The sequence below is a fragment of the Amia ocellicauda genome, chromosome 3, assembly GCF_036373705.1.
Source record: "Amia ocellicauda isolate fAmiCal2 chromosome 3, fAmiCal2.hap1, whole genome shotgun sequence".
Lineage (NCBI taxonomy): Eukaryota > Metazoa > Chordata > Actinopteri > Amiiformes > Amiidae > Amia > Amia ocellicauda.
The window spans coordinates 47,733,900-47,761,884 of record NC_089852.1 but is presented as its reverse complement, the minus strand read 5'-3'; the positions used below and the strand labels follow the sequence as shown (position 1 = coordinate 47,761,884).

General features: G+C 38.5%; 1 protein-coding gene across 2 annotated transcripts in view; it reads left to right on the top strand.

The window, feature by feature from the left end:
* dclk1a (doublecortin-like kinase 1a) overlaps positions 1 to 27,985 on the top strand; it is a 98,576-nt gene that overhangs the window by 19,238 nt on the left and 51,353 nt on the right. For both annotated transcript variants that reach the window (XM_066699762.1, XM_066699763.1), the window contains exon 4: positions 27,577 to 27,676. In XM_066699762.1, the coding sequence (XP_066555859.1) occupies positions 27,577 to 27,676 (100 nt within the window). The remainder of the gene's footprint in view (positions 1 to 27,576; positions 27,677 to 27,985) is intronic.

The window sequence follows — 27,985 nt, the reverse complement described above, 5'->3', positions numbered from 1 at the left end:
ACACTGTCAACCCCACACTGATAATCTGGGCACTACAGCGTATATCAAAATGTTTATACCTATCTTAGTCTTGGGAAGCAGGCAGAGTACAGAGAGACCCTTAAGCAAGAATCCCACCCATTCTATAGCTACCATAGGTTTTTTCTGTGTTCACTCCTTTGCATGTGGTCGTGGGCAGCCACTCCACAAACCGAATCGTTAGTCATTTGATTTGCCGGTATACAGATCATAGACTGTGCAGCCATTGATCTCCTAGGCTATGTTTTAGCCCAGCGCGTCCTCACTTCACATTTAACTGTTCTGAATATCTGGTCCATTATTACTGTTTACTGGCCTGGTCTTTGTTCCATCTGTTCTCCCAGTCACAATGTTCTCCCACAGTGGAGTGTGGGAAGTGTGAAGCCTCATTCAATCTCATGGATGAGCTACGCGAGGGGTGCGTCTCATATCGTGTCAGCTCTGATCTATGTGTGGGATTGCCTAGTACACGGTTTGGACAAGCACACCTGCCATGGCTTGCTAGTTCAGTCCATTTCACAGCAGAGAGAGACTTGACCCACTACTTAGAATGAATATAGTTTATATCATAATTAGTTTAAATTGTATGTTTTTGCGCTTACGTATAATCTGAAGCAGCTGCTGTTTTATTCCAAGGCTGTCATCCAGCAGTTCAATCAAGATTGACGACGACCCTCTTTCTTCCCCAATCAGGCAGTCTCGGCGATCCGGGGAGAGCACGGCCTATAATGAATCCGGCACAGTAAAACAAACTCTCTTAATGAGCTGCAGTTGAACACAGGGCTACTAATTGCTGTTGGCATTACATTATCCGTTTCTTCAGAGTAAAGCCTATTTTCAAACAAATCCACTTGACATTTAGAAGAAAAAGCAGCCTGCATTAGCTCCAGTGAATCCATGCATTGAGATGAGCACGAGCGCGATTTCTGCAAAACTGGTGTCAATATTCTGGAAATTTCAGTGACTGCAATAGGTTTTTAATGCAATTTTTAAACAGCACATGTATCCGTGATAAGATTTTATTGAATGGGTAATTAATATCCTTCATGTTCTTAAGCTTTGTTGTTTTGGGTATCTACAATAAATGGCTGGATAGGATATTGGATACCCTCAACCAAACCAAATGGCTTCCTTTTGTTTGATTCCTTCTAATGTGGAACAGAAACATCCCTCCCATAAAATACTATACATAGTTTTTCTTATGACCTGTAGCATTGTATGAAAGCATATTATACTGAAAGAAGACTATTTCACTTATTACATAGGTCAAGGTAAATGTGCTAAATCAAACTGATTTTATTTATTTTCCCATTAAGAGTCAGGATTATGTGAACATATTTTTATTAACATTGTTTTTGCCAGTTAATTAGAAATAACCAATAATATAAAACCCATTAGTATAATTCTACATGTGTCACTAAATACTAACGAAGTCAAATCTTCTGCCTATGCTGGTTCCTTTGTTGCTTTAAGGAATTACCTGGCTTATGATAATTGATAATTAACGATGAAGACACACAGTAGAATCCTGAATATCAAATGTCTGACCAGCAACTGACTATGAAGAATTGTTCTTTTCTCGGAATTTGATCCTATCTGTAAAGCCTATTTATTTTCTTCAAGATTAAAGCCTGTACAGTCTCTTGAGAGGAAATGTATGTTTAGGTGTTTGCTGAGAGAGGCCATTTGCAAAGCCCATGGGTTTGCACCAGTGATTGAATGTGATGCACTACAGAAGCAGTTGCTCCTTATCTCTGCTTTCTTTGTAGGGAGTTTTGTGATGAGGGCTGACCTCTTTGCCTTTTTGATTTGTATCGAACCTTTAGCTGCTCATGGCAACAACGTGATGGAACAAGCCTGGAAGTGACATTACTTTTCTCATTGTGCATTGAAGTCTCGGCAGCCCAGCTGCTCATAAGACCAACCCATCTGTGCAGACATTACCTGTCACTCATGGGCACCCACACTGGTACAAGGCGACACTAGCAGCTGTTGGTATCTTTTCCAGCAGCCTGTGGAAATGCCCCTCTGTACAGACACCTGCTTTTCCACATCAATTAGCCTTTCATACAATTTGCAGTTGCTTTTTTTTCCCCTTTGTCCTTAAGTGTAATTTAAACACATCTGGTGTGCACAACCCTTATGCGATTTCAGTCTGGAAATTGTAACCATCGGATGTTTGCACTTTTAAAAAGGTTTCACTCTGGCTGTACTGTAGTTTTACAGTTGCTTCCTTTAGTTTTAACATGTCTTCCCTGTGCTTTATCTCGCACTACCTTGAATACCATGACCTACCATAGTAAACTTACCATAGGTGTATTTACCATTGTTTATGATGGTATTCCCATTGTCCAGTGTAGTAAAACTTAGTGAAGGCAAGTTTAAAACCCATACGAAACCACTGTAAAAAATACAGTTGCGTGGTGCAAGAGATTAAGATGGTAATTTGTCTCAATGAGCCGCAATTTACCTCACTCTCGACCTAAAGCGGTGCCTTTCATTCGGCAATGTCTGAAGGCCTTTACTCTGCGGAATGAAAGGAACCGCTTTAGGTCAAGAGTGAGGTAAATTGCGGACTGCGGAATGACATTAAAAGCCCTGGTTAAGATGTCTTTGGGCTTTCTGTAAATCTGAGAGGCAGTTTTGCATTGCAAAGCCTGACAGCCAAAGTGGAAACAGCTGAAAAAATTAATATGAACTTTTTTCTTGCTCTCGGCATGCTAAAGTTGAACTGAGCAATACATCTTTGAGAAAGTAAAGTGCGGAATTATCTGTGCTATCTGTGATTTGCTGACACTACATTGTTGAAAATCTCATGCTGTGCAAATCACACACTGTAAGACCTGTATTTGCACATTGTTCACATAATGGTGTTAAGTTGAACCCTGTAAATGTATACTTTCCTATCAGTTAATCAGTTAATCAGACCAACAACAGCAGAGTGAAAAGCACAGACTCTATAATGTGAAAGAGCAGTTGTAATGGATTCAAGCTCTTAAGGAGTTTGAGTGACTTTAAATAAAATGATGCCTGTTAAATATTTATCAATGATATCAGTCTCTTAAGGGGAAACAAAAATAAAAGTTTGACACTTGTGTGCCCCAAATCACAGTTGATGGACACATAAAAAGACCATTGAACAGACACTGAAACAAATAGATCTGTCATGATAATTCAATGGAGGATGTCCCAAGGCAATGTTTGGGTGGATCCTATCAATGTTTATGCTTTAATACTGACTTAACAGAAATGCACAACATCTATAGCCCACCATTTTGAAGTTCTAACTTGCTCCATTTCAAATATACCCAATCTGCATAGGCATTTCGCTTTTAAGTGTGTACTGTGCAGTAGTTTTCATCTTTTATGTCTGAATCCGTGCCAGTTTCTATTTCTATATTCTATATTTTGAACAATTGTGTAACTGTGCACCTTACATAAGTTAGACATGTCTCCGTGAAATGACTGGGACTTGGTTTCACTGTGCAAACAAAATACACTATGGACTTCCTTTGGCAAACAGCCGGAGGATCAGACTATGTTCATCTGGGAGTAACGGATCAGTGTGTTTGGTTTGGAGAATGGACGAATACCCAAATGCCTCTTTTCTGTGGGTATTTGTAAACTAGCCTCTTTATGGACATCTCTTCAGCTTGGACTCTGAATGGATTCTAGATGGGCTGATGAATATGTCAAGCACTAACAGTTTCAAATAGCAAACCATATTCTTTAAGTGTAAGACTCAGAGCAGAGGCCTCATTGCAGCTGCCATCTAAACCAATAACCCCCCACCCTTGGAGTGACCTACTGGGGTCTGTATTCCAAGTCCTCACCATGAAATTCCATTAGAGCTCCCCATTAGAGCTGAGGAGGCATCTAAGCAATATAGGTCAAAGCAGCAATGCACAGATCCACCGGGACTGGCTCTTTAACTTTAAGGGGTAGTATGTGCATACTGAAATCCTGAGGGCCTGGGCCTAATCTCTCTAGGACTCATTATATGCAGCTAAGTATGATATGGGGAAAATGCATGTTTAATATTCAGCAGCTGCTACATGATATTTAATTATAGTTGCAGAAGAAACTAAGCATATTTACACCCCAAGAATGCTTCACACTACAGAGAGTATTTATGTAAGTGTTCTGAATGTGGCTTTTTTTTTCTCTCCGTTTCACTCAGTGTCTTCTTGTTATCATTCGAGCATTATATAATGTCTAAGCTAGCTTTAATGAATTCGAGAAGTAGTGGCTGAAGGACTCTGGAAGAGCGATTGAATTGTGGAGAGTGTGAAATGAGCCACTGGTACTTTTTGGTCTCGGAAGAAGGAACTAACTTTTACAACACACTTCTGCCTATGGCATGTGTCAAAGTGTCAGTTGCTGCTTTGGATTATTCATGTAAGCATATGGTATTTACTGACCTTTTATTGGCTTTAACACTTGGCCTCCAGTTGCTAAACCTGATTATTTCAGGTCTTGGATCTGTGCTTCTCATGAAAGAAATAGGCTAGATGTCCTCTTTTTCCACAAAATGTACCTTTTAGCTTAAACCTGCCCGTACAAAGTCAATGAAGCTATTATGGAAATCAATAGCCTGTTTTATTTTAAACATAAGGAGCAATGATCCTGTTGAAGGTCTCTCAAGCCCTGTGAACAATCCTATAGCATCAGACTGATTCTTTATAGTTCGTAGTAAAGTGGGTTCATGCTTGAATTATAAGCAAATGTCATCTCGGGGGTGGTGACACTATGGTTTAAACTGTCTGAATTTATTAGGTATGCACGTGTGTTTTGGGCTGTATTCATTAAACATTTACTACCATCGTCGGGTTACTGCACTCTGTTGAAAAAAGAAAAATAGTTCAAAATCAAAAAAGGATGATCAAGTTAACCTCTTAAAAGACTGGCCTTATTCTGAATTGTCTTTGTTTAGTAAACATATGTCTTATTACCTCATCATGGCGGTAATGAGGAAAAGTACTAAAAGACTGTGTGAACACTACCAAAGATGGGTTAGATCATTTTTGTTCAAATTGCCTTCAACATTAATGATGAAGAATTTATATTTTCCATAATGCATATAATTAATACTATTCAGTTGAAATCATTACCAGCTTAGTAGAAATACTGCATAAGCTTTGAAATTTTAGTATTGAGTTTTCACCTTTAAAACAAATATGGTCCCGTGACTTCATTTTAAAGCGTTTTTGGAATCATATACCTCATCGATTCAAGTTACATTTTTCCTGAATAAGTCTTTTGTATGATTCTTGTTAAAAAAGAATGCTCTGGCTTCTCATTATCCTTATATTAACTATCCAAAGGAGGACCTACCAAGCACCTGACTTCTGTCTGTTAAGGCCAACAAAGGAGGCAGGCAGTTTGGAAGTAAATATTTATGAGTAAATGTTTATAGGTTACCAGATTTAGTTTTTGCTTCTAATCCTCAGTATATGGGAGAATCTGCCTGTGTGAGCAACCATGCTGACTGTAGACTTTCCTTTCCTCACAATCTGCCTCCTTAGAGACAGAGGGGGGCAAAAAAATTGAAGAAATGGGAGGATGTGGTGGTGGTGGTTTATAATGTGCAAAACAAAACAAAAAAGATAAAATCCAAAATGCCGTCTCCCTGTGCAGAGAGTACTGCAAAGTCCATTAACTAATAACGTCATGCTCAAAGTCTGGATTGTTTACTGTTATGAAACCTAAAGTACATCTAACTAACTCCCATTATGGTCTTGGTTTTTCCTGTCAAAACATTATTTTGCACACGGAAGCCTGCATTTGCTTAATCAAATAAAACAGGATGCCTATTTTGTTTCAGACTTTGCCAGTAAGACTATTACCTGAAGCCACACAGTTCCAAAGCAATTTCTGTGATCACCCCTTACTCCCAACTGAAATGACATCTGTGTGTATAGTGAATGAGATGTATAGGATGCCCTTTCTAATGCATGCTGACAGGTGTGGAGCTTCCTGCTTAAAAGTCCTACATACAAATTGTTTTCGATAGACCATAGCCACACTGTATGCATACAATTAGACTGAAACTGGTGAAAGATTAATAAATACATTGTTTTTAAAAAACAATTAAAACCAATTACATTCAATTTATATATTTTTTTATAAAGTGTTAACCTATGGATCCATTTTTAAGCGAGGTAAATGGAGATATACTGAAATGTTTAAAATCGCTGTATCCCCTGTGATTAAAAATGTATATCTTCCATTAAATGCACATCTTGCCCTATAGTACAGCTTCATATGATTTCTTATCCTGGTCCAGACACATGCTGGCCTTCCTTTACTGTGGTAACCTGATATGATATGCTAAGTGCATGATGTAATTGCCTGAGTGGATCAGAAAGATCTAAAAAGGCTGAAAAATATTTTGCAGCAATATATATAATATATATATATATATATATATATATATATATATATATATATATATATATATATATATATATATATAATGTATACGTCTGTCTTGATCAAATATGATGAGGCATTTAGAACATTTATAGCCACCTTATCCATGTATGAGTGGTAAGAACTCTGTATATTTTAAGGTTAAAGAAGCAGTTTACCATACTCTCAATAATGATGGTAGTCTTTGCTGCTGCAATGGATTCCATATAAGGACAAACAGTTCAGCACCACGGACAGCTCTACAGTAATGCCCTGCAGCTGCAATTAGAACGTCTCACCGGGTGGAATCCTTACCTTCGAAACGCCTGATCCTACTGTACAATTTAAGCAAGCAATCCCAAGCGGATCGATCTGTGCCTGGCACTTTCAGGTCATTAGGAGCTCTGACTGATGCTGCGCTGCAGTGTCACTGAACAGGAACTGAGATAATCAATAAGACTGATCCCTGCAGGCTTGCCGGGCCCAGCTGCTGTACATCTCTCTGTGTGCAGTAAAACTTCTGGAAAGTAGCACTCTTACCCTGCATGACCCTGAATGAATGGGTTGCTCTTATACCCAATTTACAGTGATGTAGCATACAGTATTACAATTGAATTGCATGTGATAGTTCAGGAATACTGAAGGTATTTGATTTTAGGTTAGGTTTTAAATAAAATTATATTGATGCATTTACTGTAGACAGATCATGTGACTATTAACAAGTATTTTTCTTATGATTAAATATCACTAGCTTTAAATATTAAAGAATCAGATGTTTATATACCTTTACCATCTTTATCATTTATACCTTTATAATCTTTTCATATAAAATAATGTCACCTATATCTATAAAATATGGGAAGCACTATTGCCTGTTTCTTATCACACCTGAACACATTTCAAGGAATTGAATGTTGATGCTTTTCTCCTTGAGGTTCTCACCTGGAAGATACTGGTGATTTGCAATTCCAGTTGGAAGATACCATACAAATCTTATTACTACATAGCAGAAGAAAAGGATAGGGATTTTTGCCGTCTTTAACATTTGAGATACTGTCTTGACTCCATGGTAACCTTCTCCTGCACTATTTCCTATGTAAATATCCAGTGGTCGACTGCAAGAGAACCTGCCAACACCTAGAGGAAAAAAAGATTTAGGACAAAACTGCTATCCAGATTTCAGCCGGTTTATGTTTTAATTCTCGTTTGTGTTTGTTTTATAGTTCGGACTTCCAAGTCGAGTATTTTTGCTAAAAAACAGACCCTGACAATTTAGTTATTTAATTTTGCTTTACTTTGTTACGTTCCTGCTCTCTTGTCTCTGCATCACGTAGCTGTTGTTTGTTATATACACTAGGTTAGGAGTGAGTGGATGTCACAATTTTTCTTTAGCAGGTAGGTTTGATTGAGGGCTTAGTATTGTTATAGGTAGGGATAGAGGTGTAGGGAAGTCAGGGCCTTTTTGTTCCTTTGTTGATTTGATGGACCATTCGCAAGGCCCTTCTCCTACCCTTTCAGTTAACCACCAGCCCTTTGTTTACCTTATCTGTATATTGTTATTTGTAAACCCTGCCTATTGTTATATTGTGTAACCCTGTCCTATGTTCCACATATGTAACTTTTGTATTAATTTTCATTACCTTGGTTAATAAGTAGTTCCTTGCATATTCAAAAGGAAATAAAACCTGTTCTGTCTTCTGGTACATTTGTTAGTACCCTCGCCATTACATTTGTCCTTCCTACCCCAGAGTGTGTGTGTGTGGGGGTGGTTATGTTCCCTTCCACTCTACCATCGGAGTGTGGAGCGTAACATTTGGTAAGAGCTTTCTTTCACAAGTCACTGAGAGTTCTTCATTTAAAGTTGAGCAGACTGCTACACTGTAAGTCAGCACAAATTGTGTACTATTCCCCAATTTTATAAGGAAATACTTAATATTAAGAATGTTTGATCTACTAAAATTTTAAATCTGTGGTTTGTACGATATCGAAATACAAAGGATCTCCACAATGCAACTGAGGACAGAATGTGAGGCCACTATAAGAACAAATCTGGGATTTAATGCACTTAACCTCATGCTGCAAAGGTCTAGGGATAAGAAGATGTAATTTAAGAACCCAAGGACTCGTTAACAACATTGTGAAGAGCAAATAGTCTCCAGACAGTGAGAGAGAAGAGGTTTGTGCAAGATGTTTCAATATGATGAAGAGCAAGTTATATTCCTCAAACTGTTTTTGGACAACTCTTTTTTTGTTTGTTTTTTAGTTACGTTTCTTTGAGACAAAAATGTATGTGTGTAGATGTCAAGGGATTGCTTAATCATGGTGAGCCAAGATTGAATTAAATTGGATTGGCCTACAGAGATGAGAGCCTATTTTAAATCTCTGTAGTTCTTTATGAAAATGCTTTGTGTCCCCTGAAATCATGTGACAGATGGTCACTGCTGTAAAAGTAGATTGATAGTCGGATTTGTGCTGCAGCTCGTCAGGACCGCTTATCACATTGAATGACATTCCCATCCTTCTGGTGGACAAGAAAATTGAATGGTGTCTCTTTTCCAACATTGTGGATTCACTTGTTTAGGCACAATGTTTATCTGGCACACTTGGTGTCCTTTAGCTTTAAGTATTTCGGACTGTTTATGATTTCCAATTTGAAAATAAGTGCTGATGGTATTTTTATTTTTATTTTTTTTATGGTATGGTATTTTTATTTTTTATATACAGAAAAGTTATCAAGGTCATTTGGGTTTTGACTAATCCATCGCTGTGATTCTGATTTGAGATTAATACTAAAAACTTCATATAAAACTCCTAATGGTGTGTATTGAGTTTCCCAATCTGGCCTTTGGTGGCAGATCAATACCACATACTTCTCATGACTGGAAGGTTGTGGGTTCAAATCCTGGGTGGGGCAGTGCTGTTGTACCCTTGAGCAAAGTGTTTCACTCCAGTAACAAGTCCAGCTGTATAAATGGGGACAAATGTAAGTCGCCCTGGATAAGAGCATCAGCTAAATGACAAAAATAATAATTGTAATTGAATGTCACAGTTTTATTAGCCTCAGATCCGACATCACTTCATGGCAGTGGAATGGCAGTATATGTTTAGGAAACGTGTCATTGGTCAACTACAATGGAACATTATGATAATAAATTTCAGAATTTGGGTATACAGTAACGTCTGCATTTCACTCTTGAGTTAATTACAATTAATCTTATTCTTTATTAAACATTTAATTATTTTGAAATGTATTTCTGCATACTGTTCTACTTACATATTATTGTATGTTTACTGTAGGGGTAGAATTTGAAAATACAGCAATATATACATACAGATACAAATAGACATGTAATATAGCTGAAAAAATGTGAATTATGCATCTGTTCCAAAGTGTAAACCATGACAGCTTTCCACTGACCTTATCCTTAAAACCCTGTAATGCCCTGCGTATCAAATATACTACAGCCATTTTAGGGCCCAGTACTGTCAAGGTTTAGTACTTTTAAAAACATAGGTGACAAAACTGGTTAATTATTTAAGGTATACTTAGTCAAACAACTTGATTCACAAAGTATGTTTTAACACAACAGTTAGACATTTAATTTCATTGCTGCAGAGGAGGAATTGCAATGTGCTGTTTCTCTGAAGTTTCTGGTTGACCAAATTTAGGGCTCAGTGGCATGCTGTTATATAGTCACCAGAGACTGAAGCTGAAAGCATTATATTGTGGGGCATTAAAAAAAGTGTTATTGACTATGTGCAGTCAGGCCATTCCCCTGAGGAAATAAAGCCTGTCTGCCAGGGCTGCACTTGGATGTGCACAGAAGAGTCTTGAAATCCTGCAGTTCTGTCATTTGGAGTCCCCAAGAGCAAGCAATGCATAGCTAAATTGTTAACCTGTTGCGAAAAGATTCTTCCGTCCTTGGCCACACACTTGTGAAAAATATGAAGTTGCCCCTATTCATAGGTGTCACTGTAACGCCCAAATCTGTAACTTTGTCACTTCATCTTCATTGGTTTCCATTTAATAGTGTGTAAGCCCAGCCTTGGCCCTAATGACTGCTGGAGAAATATTGTGCCTCCCACGGTCACATCTTGACTCGCCACCCCAGAGATGTTCTGTTGGATAGAGACCATAATCCTTTGCGTTACTCTCCCAGCTTTTTGTCTGTGCCAGAAGTACAGTATTGGTCCACAATATCACAATATCTAATGGTGGACATCTAGAGAGCAAATTAACTTTGGTACAATCCATTACTGGTAGTGCTTCCCAGTGCTTTTGGTAATATACAACAAGAGACTGTGTATGAAAGCAAAACAATGACGTTTAATCCTTTTAAGAGGCTGCTTCGAACAATACATCCACTGCGTCCATTGGCAATTAAGTCTCCAGCATGCATTATTAAATTGATCTGATTCTTTCACTCTGATGCTTGCTACAAAGTCAAAGCTCGCAAGTATGCAGACATGCTTTTAATCTTAGTGCACAGAATAACAACTATATAATGGAATATAGAGAGAGAGTGCCATCCTACTGTATTGCATGCTTTGTGGAGAAGAGGTGAGGGGAGGCGGGAGATTTGATGGAGATTTCATTCGTAATAGCTCTGATGTATCAGCCAGTATTGAGACAGTTATATAACATTTGTCTAATGGCATCCCCCACATCCCCACCCAGAGCTCTTGATTAAATAACTCAAAGCAGCCAGATTTCATCCAATTTTTCTTTTTATATTTAGAAAATGATATACGTGTTCTTTTTCTGCTCCACTCGTCGGTTTTCTCTGCCTGACTGCAGTTCCCTGTGGGAATTTGCTCATCCTGAAATTAAGACATTTTGTGTTCTCGCATCTCCTTTGTGTTCTGAGCAGTGGTGTCAGCCAGTATGACATTCTTACATCACCAGTTTCGAAACTTACCTTAAACTTAACTTCTACTGCTAACTTTATCTGCTAGTGCTTTCTGGAGGCAGCTCTGAATCGAGTGCAGCTTTATCATAGCTCTAGCAATGAACAGGTTACTTTGCTTTGTCTATATTATCCTTTCACTTATGCCAATTTACTATTAATATCTCAACAGAAAAGGGGAAAAAACATTTGAAATTCAATTTTAGAAGCATGGAACATGTAAGTGTTCATTGTTGGCAGCTCAATAGACAGCAAATTAAATCAAAGCAGTTCTTTCTCTACAGTTTAACTTCTCCCATTGTACTTTAAAGTTTACCTAGCAGGCCCGTTTTCAACTTAATTGAATTTTATTGTAACATCAGCTCTCGTTGTGGAGTAAAAGCAGTAAAATACATCTTCTGTTTAAAATGAAAAATAACAATCATGGTAATATTATATGAAGTAGGATTATTCAAGCTGAGCCCCCTCGAATGGCAGTCTCCTATTTATTTATTTCTTTGCCTGTGATTTGACCCTTCTGCATCTTGATAACAAGCACACTTAAAAACAAATTAAAATAAGTCCAGAATTCCTTGTTAAAACTAGACGGTTGAAAAGGCTGTTATTTTCAATTTGTATCGGTTCTTGCTTATTTCAGAAGACATTGAATAGTTATGTACATAATTGTTCTCCCCTTAACTTTTTTGCCATTAACTTGGTCTTATTGGCTTGGCTTTGTTTATATGTCAATTCCCAGCCCAAGTCAGCAAAAGACCATCTGTGTTATGCACCAATTGAAGCCGGCCAAGACTTCAGTTAATGCAAAATCAACATACCATTCAGTGTAGAAGATTCTCTGAATTCTGCTTCTAGTCAATATTGAGTACATTTTAATATAATTTATTTTCATTTATCATTATTTTTATATTTTATTTGATCTGTAGAAACATTCAAAGAAGCACATTTGTTGAGTCAACAACACAAATGAAGAAAATCACAGTTCTGGCTCCTGGTCTTCACTGAGTAATGCCTTTCCATCTGTTTCTGTGATAGATGTAAAAGTAGAATGGCCTTGCAATTTTCCAAAACAGAGTAACTATCTAGAAATCAATAGCTACCTGGATTCTTTCATATATAAAAGCCTCAGGGAAATATTGCCTAGATGCGTCCCATCCCAGCAGTCACATTGTGAATTACATTTAATGGATGTTTCTGTGTAGTGTTAGGTCATCTGGGGCTGTGCAAGCAACATCCCTTTAATTAAAGGATTTCCATTTTTGGCAAATTCTGTGGTTTCAGTTAACGACACATACCTCTGTGTGCTGTCCCTTAGAAGCCACGCTCCGACTGCATTATTCATAGTTAGATTGCCTTAATGCAAGATTGGTCTCAGCCTCCCTTCCTGATGGTGCATTAATTATGTAGGAGGGCGGCCATTGTGTTTCATGAGCTAACCTTCTATTGTTTTTTCTTCAATGTTATGTGATGTGTTCAGATTTATTGTTCGAATGGCCTTAGCCATGCGACTGGTGTTGAAACAAATATACTACTCCTCACCAATAGGAGAGTGGCAGTGTTGACAGCATTCCTCTCTGCCAACAGCCCGTCACAACACCCCATTACAAGCAGACCTTGATCCTTAATTGAATTCACAGTGACCTGCACTGAGATGACAAAACCTGATTTGTACTTGACTTGAGCTTAATACGATCATTGGAGAGAAGTGAGCAGCTACAACACCGCTCCAATCTGCCCTTCCTGTGGTCCTGCGTGAGGAAGGATCAGATTAATGAGTGGAATCGAAAAGCCTGAAAATTGTCTAAATAGGTTTATCATTGTTGATCCAAGCAACTGCCTCAACATAGGTATAGTCATAGAGGACAAGAGTGGGGGAGTAGTGAACGAGAGCGGGGGGGGAGCATGTGCGCTCATGTTTTAAAGTTGTTTTAAAGTTGTTTTTTGCCATTTCTCTGAATAGCGCTGCGTGAAACCCTGGGAAATATATCTGGAAAGTTAAAAGCAAAAGAGCTAGAATTTTGTAAGAAGGTAGTGTGATTTATAGAACATCAAAAAAGATTGTAGCAGGTTGGGGGGGCCTGTCACAAAAAGGGCTGTATGTAGGTGGGGTCTGGTCTTGAAACACACAGTAGGGAGGCAGGCAGAGGGTACAAAACAGGCTCACTGTTGTTTTATTGCTCCCCTCAATGGCAGGCACTGTGTCAAAACTAACAAAACCAAAACCCAGCTCAGTTTGAGCACTAACATAAACAGTCCCCAACTACAAACAAAACACTACTAACAATAATAACAGTAAATGCCCAGGTAAGCAGAGCCGAACACAGGGCAGACAGAAGTACAACAGGGGTAAGGCAGGTTTTTAGTCCGTAATCCAAGTTCGTTACCGGTGGGAGGTCGTCAGACAGTCCGGGGTTCAAGAGGGAGAATGGTCCAGGTTCAGAAAAAGGGTTGTAAGCCAGTGAATCAGTCAACTGTAAACTTCACCCTTCTTTCTCCTGCTCTTCCACTCTCTCGCTCTCTTCTCTCTGTCGTCTTCTCGCCCTCCTGTGCACCTTACTACCCCAGCCAAGAATGCACACCCTGGTCTGTTTCCTGCATCCTTTTATAGAGGAAGTGGTTGGCAGGGCTATGGCCATCAGGAGCCCTGCTGGCTTCTGGGGTTTGGAGTCTTGGAGGAGAGGTTTTGTAGTCTCCTCCCCTGAAAGACCCGCCCTGACCCCAGCCTTGCCTCTCACACTGCTACAATATACACACTCAAAACTTTTTTAATTAGAGAAGTGAGGTTATAATCAAAGGTTACAGTGCACTGAGGTATAATAAAACACATAGGGCTAGTTTTACTGACCTAAATTATAACTTATGGAATACTCAATATTATTTTAGTTACGGTAGTCATAGCTTAGTGTTAATCAGGGTCTGTGAAATCGGCCAGTAGTGGTCAATGAAACCGTATAACCACAGCTGAGGTGTTGTAGTGAAAGGAAATGTATATGAATCTTGACTGCAGTATTCTGGTTCCACCCCTCGACATATTTCTCATAGACATTGCCATCTTGTGGCGAAGAGGAGAAATGAAGCAGAAAAGAGGATTTTTATTTATTTATTCACAAATCGAGTGAGGCAATATAAATTGCCCGTTGCATTGTTAATTAAACTACTTCTGAAAAGTGCTTATTTATTATTTTATTGACATTGTTTTTATAGGAAGGGAACAATATTGAAAGCCTAAACCTCCAAAGAGGAAGCTGCCATCTTGCAATAAACAGGTTATGGGGCCTGGGCCTCAGGACATTGTTATATTTAATAGCTTAATTGAGTACTTTAATGTAGTAATGTCTGGATTTTCCACATAATTAATTAATGAAGAAGTGGCCAGTTTGTCCTCAGTGGAACATAAGGAAACACAAAAACTTGCAAGCTGTGCTGATTGTGTGTTAGCCACTGTGCCCCGCCACTGGTATCATATTTTAATTTTACATTTGTTTGTTTCTGTGGTAAAGTGGGGGTGTTTATGAGCTGTGAGCAGTGCAACACAGTTCCCTTGTTAATGTTAGATTAAGGCCCTAAATTTCCAAACTAGGGGAAAATAAATTAATTAATTTAAAAAGCAACATGAGCGGTTTCAAAACGATTGTTTATTATTAAGTTTTTCATATTAATATCGTATATTGTGGGGGGTTGCAACTATTTCTGTGAGTACATAAGATGTATGGTACTTTTAACTTTAATACACAAATGTACTGCTCTTGCTCATTTGTAAATCCTTTACATCTTTGGAAAATCATGCTCTCAATATTTTGAGACATTAGTTACTTTTTAAAATGTATTTTAGAAAGATGATCAGGAGACTGAAGTTGTTCATGTAGATATAGATGGCTTCTACCATATGCGATACACCAGTGATTCTACATGTGGATTTATGCCTTGTCATTCAAGGAATTAAATATCATCACTAAACGGATCCTCACCGATCTGAGCGCTAGATGGAGTTCTTCACACACAAATCCGAGCCTCGTTTCAATTTAAAAACTTAACACAAACTTGGCTTGCCACTAGATGGCTCAGACGGAGCAGCATTCACACAGTCTGAACTAAACCCAATGGAATTATACAAGATATGATTGAATTGCTCTGGAATGAGAAAGTGTAATGTAATAAACTAGGTGTTATATTTTTACATCCACAGAAATATTGACACATTAACAAAGCATTTCCAGTTTGATTGATATGAAATCGAATCTGCGGGGGCAGTCTATGGATGTAGCTTGCATATGTTTTATACAACATAGTGGCAACGAAACCAATGGGAACCGTGGGATTTATAATTAATTTAGTGGTTTCCTAAAGACACGGCATACTTGTCAGCTGTATGGGAATGCTTGAAAAAAAATCTATACATCAGAAATCAAATGTTACAATAATCGTCTAGGATAAGGTGATAGACTGCTTCAAAGCTGGTAATGATTTCTGAGGAGAGTAGTTCCTGATATACTGTATGTGATTGATTAGTCCATTTCTGATATTTCAATTCAATAGGAACTAAATGCAACTTCCACTGTACAGCTGTTTAAGCCATTTCATTTATCCCCTACTTTTGTATAATGTGTAAATGAAAGGCTATCAAAAGTTAAAATCATCAACATGGTGACAAATTCTCAAGCTGTGTGAAAGGCAGTTAACAAAAGGTCATAGATGAGCCAATAATGCCTGCTGCTTGATGTCTGTGGTTTTAAAGCTGGGAAATATGTTTTGTAAATTACCATTTTATTAGGCTTTTTCAAAACCCTCTTTGCATGACAGATGAGCTAGAGTTGCTCTTGAAAAACAAACAAACTCCACTTTCATGTTAGATTAGCATATTTTGATTTCTTTTCAAAAGAATTTGGTGGCAGCTGGCTCTGAGATTGCATCAGGGCTTTGTGGGGAGATTAAACAAACAACACTTTCAAATTCCGTCGCCATCATTTCAATGCATTCGGGATCCAAGATGTATAAGTTTCAAATACGAAAGTGTGTAAATGAGTGTAAATGCTGCAAACGCAGGTCCCTGAGGAGAGGAAACTTTAAAAGAGGAATCGGGTTGCATTTTAGAAGACCTTCTTCTTGGGTTGATTTTCTGCTAGTTGTGGAGATACATTGACGCCATCAGTCTATAACTGCCCTGCACTGTAAAGAAACTAACAAATTCACTAACAATACAATAGTTAAATTATTCCATCTATTTCCACTGTGGGGCTCAACTGTCAACAAGCTGTCCATTTCAAAAACTCCTGTTCCGAAAAGAAAAACAACATGAAAGACTGAGTAGTTTTCCCTCAAAACCTGCGGAGTGACAGTCCGCTATTCATAAGGAATCTCACGAGGACCCTACGCTCCGGACAAGTCCAGTCACTAGTCCTCTCCCACCTGCACTACTGCAACTCCCTCCTGGCCGGTCTGCCTGCATCTACTACCCGCCGCTCCAGCTCATCCAGAACTCTGCGGCTCGTCTGGTGTCTCGCTGCCACGATTCACACGCTACTCCACTGCTCCACTCCCTCCACTGGCTCCCGATAGCGGCACGCATTCAGTTCAAGACACTGCACTTTGTTTGCACTTATGTTGTAAGTCGCCCTGGATAAGGGCGTCTGCCAAGAAATAAAAATAATAGTAATAATAATAATAATATATATCTCTTGTTTCACATCCTGTGGCATTGATTTTAACCTCTCCATAACTGACAGAAAATCCAATTATGGCTTGCTTTCAAAAACACAAAGGGAAAAAGCTGTAGAACGGACAGGCTGAGCTCATTCAGTGCAATCTAGGTCGTCTTGTTATCGGTTGATGGAAGCAAAAAAAGTCAAGTTGCCCGTTTCTTTAAACTTGTCACTCTACGGACCTTGAAACATTTTGAAGTCTGTCGTCTTCACACTTTTAATGAAAAGCAGGGTAGAATATTTTAATGCAATGCCAAAGTATTATCTATCTACAAATCTATTGAAAACAGCCCACTTTTTATATATAAGAAGTTATAAGTGTGTAATGTACAAATGTCTGAAATAGTAGTAATGTAACAGATTGAGCCTTGTGGGATGTATGTTTTTAATATTATGGCTACCAGCCTCAAACCAATCTGCAGTAAACACAAGCTACCAGACCTAGATGCAGCTGTCGGCAGTCAAACAGGGTAGCTGTCCAGATGTCTCCAGCGAGGAGAGAAATCTCTCCTCCAGATGGGCACAGAGAGAGGGCCTTGTGTGCTGGGGCAGCAGGAGAACCATGTAAATGCTTCGGAAGTGAATGGTAAACTTCTGAAGTGGCCACCCTTTACTTGGATGCCTTTTTAGACAGTTTTTGTATGAATAACTGGTGGCAAGAAATCTTCCATTCTTTACAAGTCTACACCATTTGTGACTGGAGAAAAAGGAAAGAAAAAGGCTCCTGATTGAGGATTATTGGTTCCCTTTACAAGTTTACACCAAAATCCCCCATTTTCTAATGATTATATTGTTTTTCAAATGTCAAAATAGGTAAACAAGGCTTTTGTATAAATCATCAGTCTTGTTTTCTTTAAAAAAAACAAAAAAGCAATCAATTCAATCGTCCACACTGGAGTGATGCTCCTGGTGTGTAAGTCCAGTAAATAGTGACTGCTGCTGAGAGCGCTGAAAACAACAGTCCACACCGGATGCAGAGGGAGGGGGGTCTTCTAGGTTTCAGCTCAGATTAGAGTGGGTGTTCAATATAATGTATTAATTTATTTATATACGGCTTCTCGCATCAGAGGCTTTGTATCTTAGCAATCCCATGAATGGCAAGATGATTTATTAGGTTTATTTCCCATCTACTTTTAATTCAACCTCACAAGCTGTCTTTCTAGGCCATGACACAGTTTTTCAGTGCTGGTGCAGTAAGCCACAGTTACTTCCTCACAGCCGATTGAATTATAAATGAGGCGTGCTGAAGGACTAATGGCTCAAGAAGTAACTGAGAAGTACTAGCAGAGTGGGCAAGAGCCTGGAGGTATGGTCTCCATGGAAACCGCTTTGGAAGCCTCCCCACTGGAGAGACGTGACGGGAACGCGCACTTTGCTCTCTGGTCCTCCCGATAGGACCTATACTGTGACTGTCTAATGGTTTTGCACACTTCAGTTACTCCCTTAATTTGCTTAATAAGCCTCTGCCTCACAAAAATCTATAGTAACTGTAAACCCATATATATTTTAGATTTAATTTGCATAATATTCCATCAGAATCACTGTAACCAGCATGGATTACTTTATTATTAGTATTATGAGGGCAAAGATAACACTAAATGCAACGTCTTCATTTTTTTTCTGACATATGCATTACACTGCAGCATTCAGCTGTTAACAAGGAAGAATTACAGGTGAATTACAGTATGAATAGGTGACTGCAGGAGGAAACCCAGTGCTACACATATAGTGGCTCTCAAAAGTATTCACCCCCTTGGACATTTCATTGTGTTACAACATGAAATCAAAATGGATTTAATCAGGGTTTTTGCCACTGATCAGCACAGAAAATGTCCATAATATCAATGTGAAAAATATAATCTGCAAATTAATTACAAATACAAAACGGAAAATAAATGTAATACATAAGTAATCACCACCTTTGCTATGACGCACCTGATTAAGCTGTGGTGAAACCAATTGTCTTTAGAAGTCATGTTAGTTGAATGGAGTCCATGTGTCACATGATTTCAAGTTCACTACACCTGTCTCTGGGAGCTCCCACAGTTGGTTAGTACAATTCCTAACAACAATTAAGAAGGAACATTCAAATCAAAACTGAATTAATGTTCTTCAAAAGCACTAATCAGGGGTAGGATATAAGAACGTTTCCAAGTCTTTGAATATCCCCCGGAGCATAGTAAAGGCCATTAAGAAATGGAGAGAATATGGCACAACTGTGAATCTGCCTAGATCAGGCCATCCTCAAAAACTGAGCATCTGAGTGAGAAGGGCACTAGTCAGGGAGACCACCAAGAGACCTATGGCAACTCTAAAGGAGTTAGTCTTCCATGGCTCAGCTGGGAGATGCTGTGCATACTGCAACAATAGACTGGGTGCTTAAATGTGGCCTTTATGGTGCAGAAATATTTAGCAATTTTGCAAAGAAGAATGGGCAAAAATTGCTGTCCAGATGTGCAAAGCTGGTAGAGACTGATCCACATAGACTCATGGCTGTTATTGCTGCCAAAGGTGCTTCTACCAAATATTGACTGAAGGGGGTGATTACAATTATTTTCTTTCTTTTCTTTTCTATTTTTGTATTTGTAATTAATTTAGAGCAATTTGCAGATTTGACATCATGGACATTTTATGTGTTGATCAGTGGCAAAAACTCCATTCTGCTGTCATGTTGTAACACAATGAAATGTGGAAAAGCCCAAGGGCGGTGAATACTTTTGAGAGCCACTGTATCTACATGCAAGTAAAGTGTATTTCATTTTTAAAGTGCAAAAGACCAAGCCTGTGTTATTCACATTCAGTAACTAAACTAGCCTTGCTTTCATTTGCAAAATCGCCTTTAATTTGCAAATTAACTACCTTAATAGGTTCATCCCCATTAACAAAGAAAGGTGAATTTGTTTTTCTTTCTATAAATGAACTCAAGAGGTAGAGAGCTTCAAAGGACAATTGAGACTGTGTACATCTTTTTCACTGTCACCTCGCCTGCCTACAAGGTTTTTGGTTTGGTTGTTTTTTTTATTTTTTTGGATCTTTATTCTAGGCCATGCTGTACCATGGGATGTTGATTCAAAATCTATTTTAAGAAAAACAGGGACTGATCAGAAAATGTAACTTTATAAAATGTTTGTCTGAGCAAATATTTTTAGTTTTTCTTTACTTGTGGCCTACTACAAAATCAAAACTATTATTTTCTCTCTTTATTTGTATTTTATTTTGTGTGTTGTGGAGGGGTGGGGCTCAACATGATCTGCTATTAGCATGCCCTCGGTTGTCTTTGAGGTAGTTTATGCTGGTTTTTGAATAATGTCTCCACCCAGTGTTGACATGAAGAATTTTCTTGTTCAGATCCACCAGTAGTGTAGGGAAATTAGTGAGGATGGGGGCTACTACAACAACTTGTGTATTTGCATTCCCCATCATCTGATAACCCAGAGAAGACTATTTGACCTGTAAAAACGCCATTACAACCTGAAAGCACATCATGTTTGCTTGCAGATGTTCCAGGAAAATGTGAGGCCCCATTAACTCCACCAAGTGCATAGGAAGAACCTTTTTAATAATCCCCTTAATGAACTACTCACAATCGACATGTAGAAAATCATCTCTTCTCCGATAATGGGATTTTCTTTATAATGGAAACATCTATTTTAATGTGAGATGTGTGAGACAGGATGTACCGTTTTATGCAGTAGGTTTTGTGTTTGTTTTGTTGACAGCTACTGCCGTGCTATGGTAATCAGATTTGAATATACCTAGCACACACTGTGACCCCCATCTGTGGGGAAAAAAACACAAATAAGCACAATTTGTCCTGTGGCAACATATCTCTCCGAGAAGCGGTTCTGATATCTCTTACGTCATACACCGGTGCTAGATGTGCATACTAAGTGACTAGCTTTGCTCACAAAGTCAATAAAATGCAGGCAAAGTTAAGTTGATGCAATTGAATTACTGAAACTGACTGTTTCGAAGTAAGAAAATGAACTTCTATCAAACACTACAGAGAAATACAGGCATAATATGTTGATTTTGTCCTCGGTGTAAGATTAATATGCGGTTATGATATCAATTATGATCCTACACAGCTCATAATTATGTAATTGTTTTACCATCAAATTATGTGCATCATCTGCCAAAAGTCATTAGCCAAAAGGGTTGTTTACGTCAGTAATCACACCATAAATATTAGTCATCCCTTAGTTAATTGATTGTACATTTTTTAAGGATTTGTAGAAAGTGGTTGGGGGGTATTGTAAGGGAACTAAGCTGTGCTTTATATATGCAGAAGAAAGTAATATCTCCAAGGTCAAATTAGAAATGCATAAGTTCTCCCATTTGTACATTTCACTCTGAAGATGAAGTAAAATCATGTATATAAAGTAGCAGAGACAAATGATTGATTGCGGAGCCCTAGATTTGAGAAGCTCTGGTGATGACTGCAGGTGAAAGCATGGGAGGCAAAGACTGAACTTATGTTTTGTATCCATGGCTGAAAAGTAATAGGCTTTTTCTTTAAGTAAGGTCCCGAAATAGGAGCACAGCTCTGAACACGAATCCTTGCTTTCCACTTCTGAGGGTCTTGAACATCAGTATTGTAATATGTAGTGCTGGATTGCTTAGTGTACTGTGGACATATTTTGATGTCAGTAAGAGATTACTTTTTCTGTCTCTTTGTTTCTCAGTGGAAAACATTGAATATATCTTCTAATAAAACTCAAAGAATTGTTTAATCTAAGTACATCTAATGAAAACCAATGAAGGTTTTTACATTAGGGTTGTTTTGTAGTGCTCTGAGAGATAAGGTGAGGGTTGCTGTACTGTTCTGTTAAGAACCTAATTTGAAAATATATATTTTTGTTTTGACATCCAATAACGTTTGCATAATGAATTTAAGTTGCATTTTTTCCAGAGATGTGGCAAACCAATGTTAAAATAATCATGAAAGAGAGGAGACCGTTACATAAGCCTCTACACAAGTTCACTGAGTTGGAAAACCATTGCAGGAGATGTTTATTGTCTCCAGGGTGTTAAGCTTACATGAAACAAAACTTTTTTTGGGGAGTTGTTTTTCAGTGTATTCTTTTTTTTTATTGTGATTATTTTTCTTTTCATCTTTTAAGTATGAATAATGTTCAGTTTGAGAAAATGTAAGTGTTCTGTTCTGACTCACAAGACTTCCATTTAGATGGAGATGAAAGGACAGCTTTTGTAATACACATAATGGGATGGGGGTGATTCACTATTGTCTCTCGCTTCAGTAAAATAAAGCAGAACCTTGTTCGTAAAAGCATTTACCTATTTGTTATATAAATTATTGAAATTATCAAAAATCTGGCTTACTAAGCATGGGCCAACACCTCGATAGGTTCTAAGAACAATATAAGTGTCTGGGTGACGTGCTTATCGGTACCAGTCATGTAACAGACCCTTTGTATAAAGAAATTTACAGGGGTAAACAATGCCTCATTTAGGCTTCTCATAACAGGGTAACACACACTGGTGTCTGCAAGGGATTCAATCAGCACCCTCCTGGTTAAACAAACTCAAAACCCTACACTTCAGCACTGGAACACTTAGCCTTGTAGTTGGAGTGAAGGTCCATTTTATCAGTGCTACTGTTTTGCATCCTTCTAACAAAATGTCCTTGGGTATCATTTATAGTGTGTTGTATGATTTCAGACTGGGAACTCATCTGTGTGTGGGTCATATAGCACAGCGCACTTGGGGACTTCTGTGATACCTCCACCCTTTGACCAGTCACTCACTTAATTGCCTGGTCATGACGTGAGGCAGTGACACCTAATATGCATATTAATGAGCAATACAAATTATAATCTCATTTAACTCTTCTGCGGTTACATTTTTTTTCCATTTAACTTTATTCGTATCCATTCAGAAGTAGTGGGGATGTTTAAAAATGCTTAGGTTCTGAAACCAGACAGACTGATTTTTTTCTTCAGCTACTACATAAGCTTTCACTATCATTCCAAAAAGTCCAGTCCCTTATTCTTGTCACCTTAAGCCAGTATGAAATATTCATGTAAGACTATTGCTATTGTTTTACACTGCTGTAAAAATATGAATACAGTATTACATTTGAAATTGTCCATAATCCCTCTACAAATCCCTCTAATCACTTGATTTTTGTCTCCTATATTTCTGATAAGGTGGCTTCTGACAGCTTCTGTTGGAAATAGGGCAGACAGTATGCTGTGCTTGTTTCTTGGATGATTGACAGTATATATATATATGTGTGTGTTTGTGTATGAATCTGAATTATAAAGATCTGTTTCAGTCATTTTCAAAGGGAAACGGGGAAAGAAGAGTGGGGAAAAAAATGCATTTTGCGCGAGGCATTGCAGTCATTTTGTTGATGTCACTATCACCATGGAGATATCATTCTCGCACAAAAGAACAAACACTTCACTACTGGAATGCTGAAGAGGCCGCAGCCCATTTCTGCAGGGTTGTGCTGCTCCATACAAACGAGCCCGTTGCTCATAAAAGGACGTTTTCCGGCTGGATGTATGACCATAATTGACCTCATTCTCTCTGAGACAAACCAGTGGGCTGTACTGAGCTCCCTGTATCAAAATAATCAAACCTTCTGAAATGGTTTTGTTTTTTTCATTTTGTACAGACATTTTGACATTTCAATGATAATTCTTGTCATCTAGTGATCCATGGCACGTCGTCTTATTATGGTCTCTGATTTGAATCTCGGCTTAGCACGCAAAAGTAAGACCCTGCTTTGCTGATGAACACACCGCCATGATTGGATATTTATTAGCGATGTGATTTGGGAAACCATGGAGCTTTAATATTAGTTCTATGGACTGATATCTATTTCATCTACTCCTCTGATGAGTACCCTGATTAGGTTTACTCATTGAGACAGAAGTTTACCAAGCGACGGGCACAAATAAATAGTCTTCCTGGGAGCATTGGAAAGGAGACAAGGGGTATAGGTACCCACATTCTTTAAAAATTAGGATGCAGATGCCTTTCTATTGTTTTCAAAATGGTCTGAATGCATATTGTACATCCACAATTCAGACTGCATTGCTTTCACAAAGGGCAACCAAGAAGAAGGCCTACATCTTTAAATTTAAAATTAGTTTTGAGCTCCGTAAGATTATATAAAGAAAAAAAAGTACAGGTCAGTTGAAAATGATGGCCTCTGATGGAAGTGTTACAGAATACGCTTCTCTTTCAACCCTTTTGATGCCAGGATCTAATTTGTCCTGTTTTTTTCCACTGTGTCAGATGAAGATCTGAAGGAAGAGAATGATCCATGTTGACTTCTCCAAGTTGATGCTTTTTATCATTTCCTTTGATTATCAGTTCATGTTCTTTCTTGGAGAATAAAATGAGGCACATTTGCATTCTGGTATGATGTTGAAAGAAACGCCCAAAACAAAACACTGATTTATGAATGCTCTGCTTTCATTGATACTTATGTCTTCGTAAAAAGATGTGAATGTTTCGGATCTGGGGATTAACCCCGCTCTCTGTAAAGATTCCTAGCAGGTTCCTCGCTTACTAGCACTAAGGATTGTATCTGAAATAACAGTGTGCTTTTTTTCTCTACCTCAAGATTGTTCAGAGACCTTTTGGCACTGACGTCACCACTCGCTGCTCCAGGCTGAGTTTATTCTGCTTCAATAAGCCACACTCCCACCTGACTCTCTTTAAGGCCTCCTTGACAGATTACTTGAAAATGTTGAACCTCCACCAAGTGTGACCATCAATTGAGCAACCTCAGTGCTGATCTTAAATCTAGGTTTGGTCTGATACCTCTGACATATAAGGTATATCTTGATTTATTTGGTTTTAGAAACTGTTTCAGCTGTGGAAATGTATTCATGCCTGACTGCCAGGGTTTATACATTTAACCCACAAGGAGAATGGAAGCTCCATGTTTTGGCTACACCCAGACCTCGGAGCCTAGAGCTACATGTGGCGGACTCTCAGTCTGTACTTGACTCTACCAGGCATGCAGTCTTGTAGTGTTACAGAATCACGAAGTATACAGTTTAACTGTGTAAGGCAAGAGCGTGTGTCCAAGTCTCTTTGAAAAGTCCCTGTAGGACCTGAACACTCAAAGGACAAGGCCCAGTCCAGCGTTTTCACGGTCACAGAGATGAGAAGGGTGTGCAGAAAAACGGGGCATTTACACTTGACCCAGAATTTATTTTTACTTCTCTATTGAAAGCACAAAACACGCCATTAACCCAGAAATGTATATACTTCTAGTTATATTCTCTTACCTGTGGGAGTGAGGGCATCTCTTTGAGCAAGAATGACTGATTCAGTTAATTAACCAGCCTCTTTAGTACATATACTGTGAGTTGCCATAAATAAAACCTATCAATCATAGTAGTCATATATCACAGTTTGGACCAATGAAGCTTCAGGGTACAAACAATTCTATTCAATAGGTGTTGCTTGATAGTTACACTGAACAAAAATATAAAAGCAATGTGTGAAGTGTTGATCCCATGTGTCATAATTTTCGATCGCATTTTGTGCACCAATTTGTTTACATCCCTGTCAGTGAGCATTTCTCCTTTGGCAAGATAATCCATCCGCCTGACAGGTGTGGCAGATCAAGAAGCTGATTAAACCGCATGATCATGACACGGGTGCACCTTGTACTGGGGACAATAAAGCACCACTCTAAAATGAGCAGTTTTGTCACACAACCCAATACCACAGATGTCTGACTGTAGGAATATCCACCAGAGCTATTGCCAGAGAACTGAATGTTAATTTCTCTACCGTAAGTAGTGAGATGTAATTTAAGAGAATTTGGCAGTACGTCCAACTGGCTTGACAACCACAGACCACGTGTCGCCATGCCAGCCTTGCTCCTTCACCTCTTGGATCGTCTGAGACCAGCCAGCTGGTGAAACTGTGGGTTTGCACAACCAAAGAATTTTTGCATAAACTGTCAGAAACCATCAGAAAAGTGTGTCAGGGAAGCTCATCTGTGGCTCGTCACCCTCTCCAGGGTCTTGACCTGACTGCAGCTCTGGTGGACATTGCTGCAGTCTGTATGCCAATCGCAAGCTCCCTCCAAACTTGAGACTAGAAATCCATAGATTAGGGCCTATTCAATATTAGGGCTATTTCAATTGACTGATTTCCTTATATGAACTGTAACTTGGTAAAATCTTTTTTAGTGTAAATAAGAGGGACACTTTTTATATATTGATTTAATACATACTGCAAGGGAAGTAATAATCCCATTTCAAACCAGACTGATTAATTTGATGTTGTACAAGCTTTTGACCCTTCTCCTAATTCCAATGCTGAAGCACAAAAGCAACTACTTCTTTAATATGTAATATTTGTATAACCTCTTCTTGAGTCCACATGTATATCAATACAGTGGCACTAAACTACCCCTCATATCTGCTGACCTAAATATCCTATAGCTCATCTAACCTGAATGATATGTGATTCTTTTTTCTCTCCCTGTGTTAGTAAGCTGCCAATACAAATTAGGAAGTTGTTCCCAAAGTCATGCCAAAATAAAAGCAGCAGCGCTATGCAATAAATATCAAATGTAATCCTGACTGCTCCCATATAAAAAATATCCATGTTAAAATATTCATCACCATAGGGAAACAATCTAAATGTACCCTTATTCAGACTACTCTTGCAGTGCTGCTTGGAATACAAAATAGGACATAGTAGATCCCATGGAAGACCTCCAAACTCAAAACTCAAGCGCTTCTAGTGTTCAAAAACTAAAATAAATAGTGAAGAGTGCTCAAGACTCTGAGCTAAGTTGAGCTGTTGCAAGAACTATTATCATCCAAATGAAGATAAATGTCTGTAGCTGAGGGAGGTATGTAGTTACACTCGCTAAAACCCACTAAAAGAGATGAGGTTTCCATCGCCTCACAGAGATAGCTGAGACCCCTGTTTTGAATGAGCATGTTTATATTTGTGGTATTTTTCTGCCGTTTTACGAAAGTGGTCTGTTTTTTATAAAACTGGTCTGGTTACTGTAGCACTGAATTTTAATTATCTAAGGCGTTGAGGTAAACACAAGAGAAGGTCATTTTTGATTTACCAGAGTGGGTTTCTTTTATTATCGAAAGTTGTCTGAGTGATTGCTGGTGACATAAGCTAGCATCTACTGCAGAAATAATAAGAGGCCATTCTGCTGATCTAATTTTACATTACTTACAGTATACTTTTCCTTGCCTGAAACAGGGCTGCCGCATATGTTTGAGTGTTTCAGGGTGTTACATCTAATGAAACATACAATGTACATCCAAGCAAAACTGAAGGATGGGGACATTTCAGCAAAATGACTAACAATGTATATAGAACTCTTTCAAAGAATAGTGAATTTGTTTTATTGTATTAATCTTAACACAAATACCCAAGTAATTGTGAATAACATGTTGAGCTTTTGACATGTTTAAACACTAAGGGAATTAGATATTCAGGACTAGGTAAACAAAAAACAAGCCATGATATTGCAAAGCTTTTCCATTAATTGGCCTGGTTTTGCTTTCTTTCAGGTGACCTGCCTTCAGGATTTCTTTGGAGAAGATGATATTTTTATTGCTTGTGGCCCAGAGAAGTTCCGCTACCAGGATGACTTTTTGCTGGATGAAAGTGGTGAGACTGTTTTCCCCAATCTATATTCTTGTCACATCATTCTGTCTTGCATTTATTTTGTCTTGAATGTTGAGCTCCCTCAGAGGATATTATAACGCATGCACATTTAAAGAGCTCCGTTTACAGTTATCTTTGCTTTGAATTCACAGCACTTCTACCAAATTGTGCAAGCTAAACACAATCTTTCACTGCCATGGCTTGATTGAGGACTGTTTGGGACCAGTTGGCCTTTTGCTCTTTTTGATCTCTCTTGTCCTTGAGACAAAATGCATTCTGGACTCCAGTGACTAAGGTCTTAACCTAGACCCT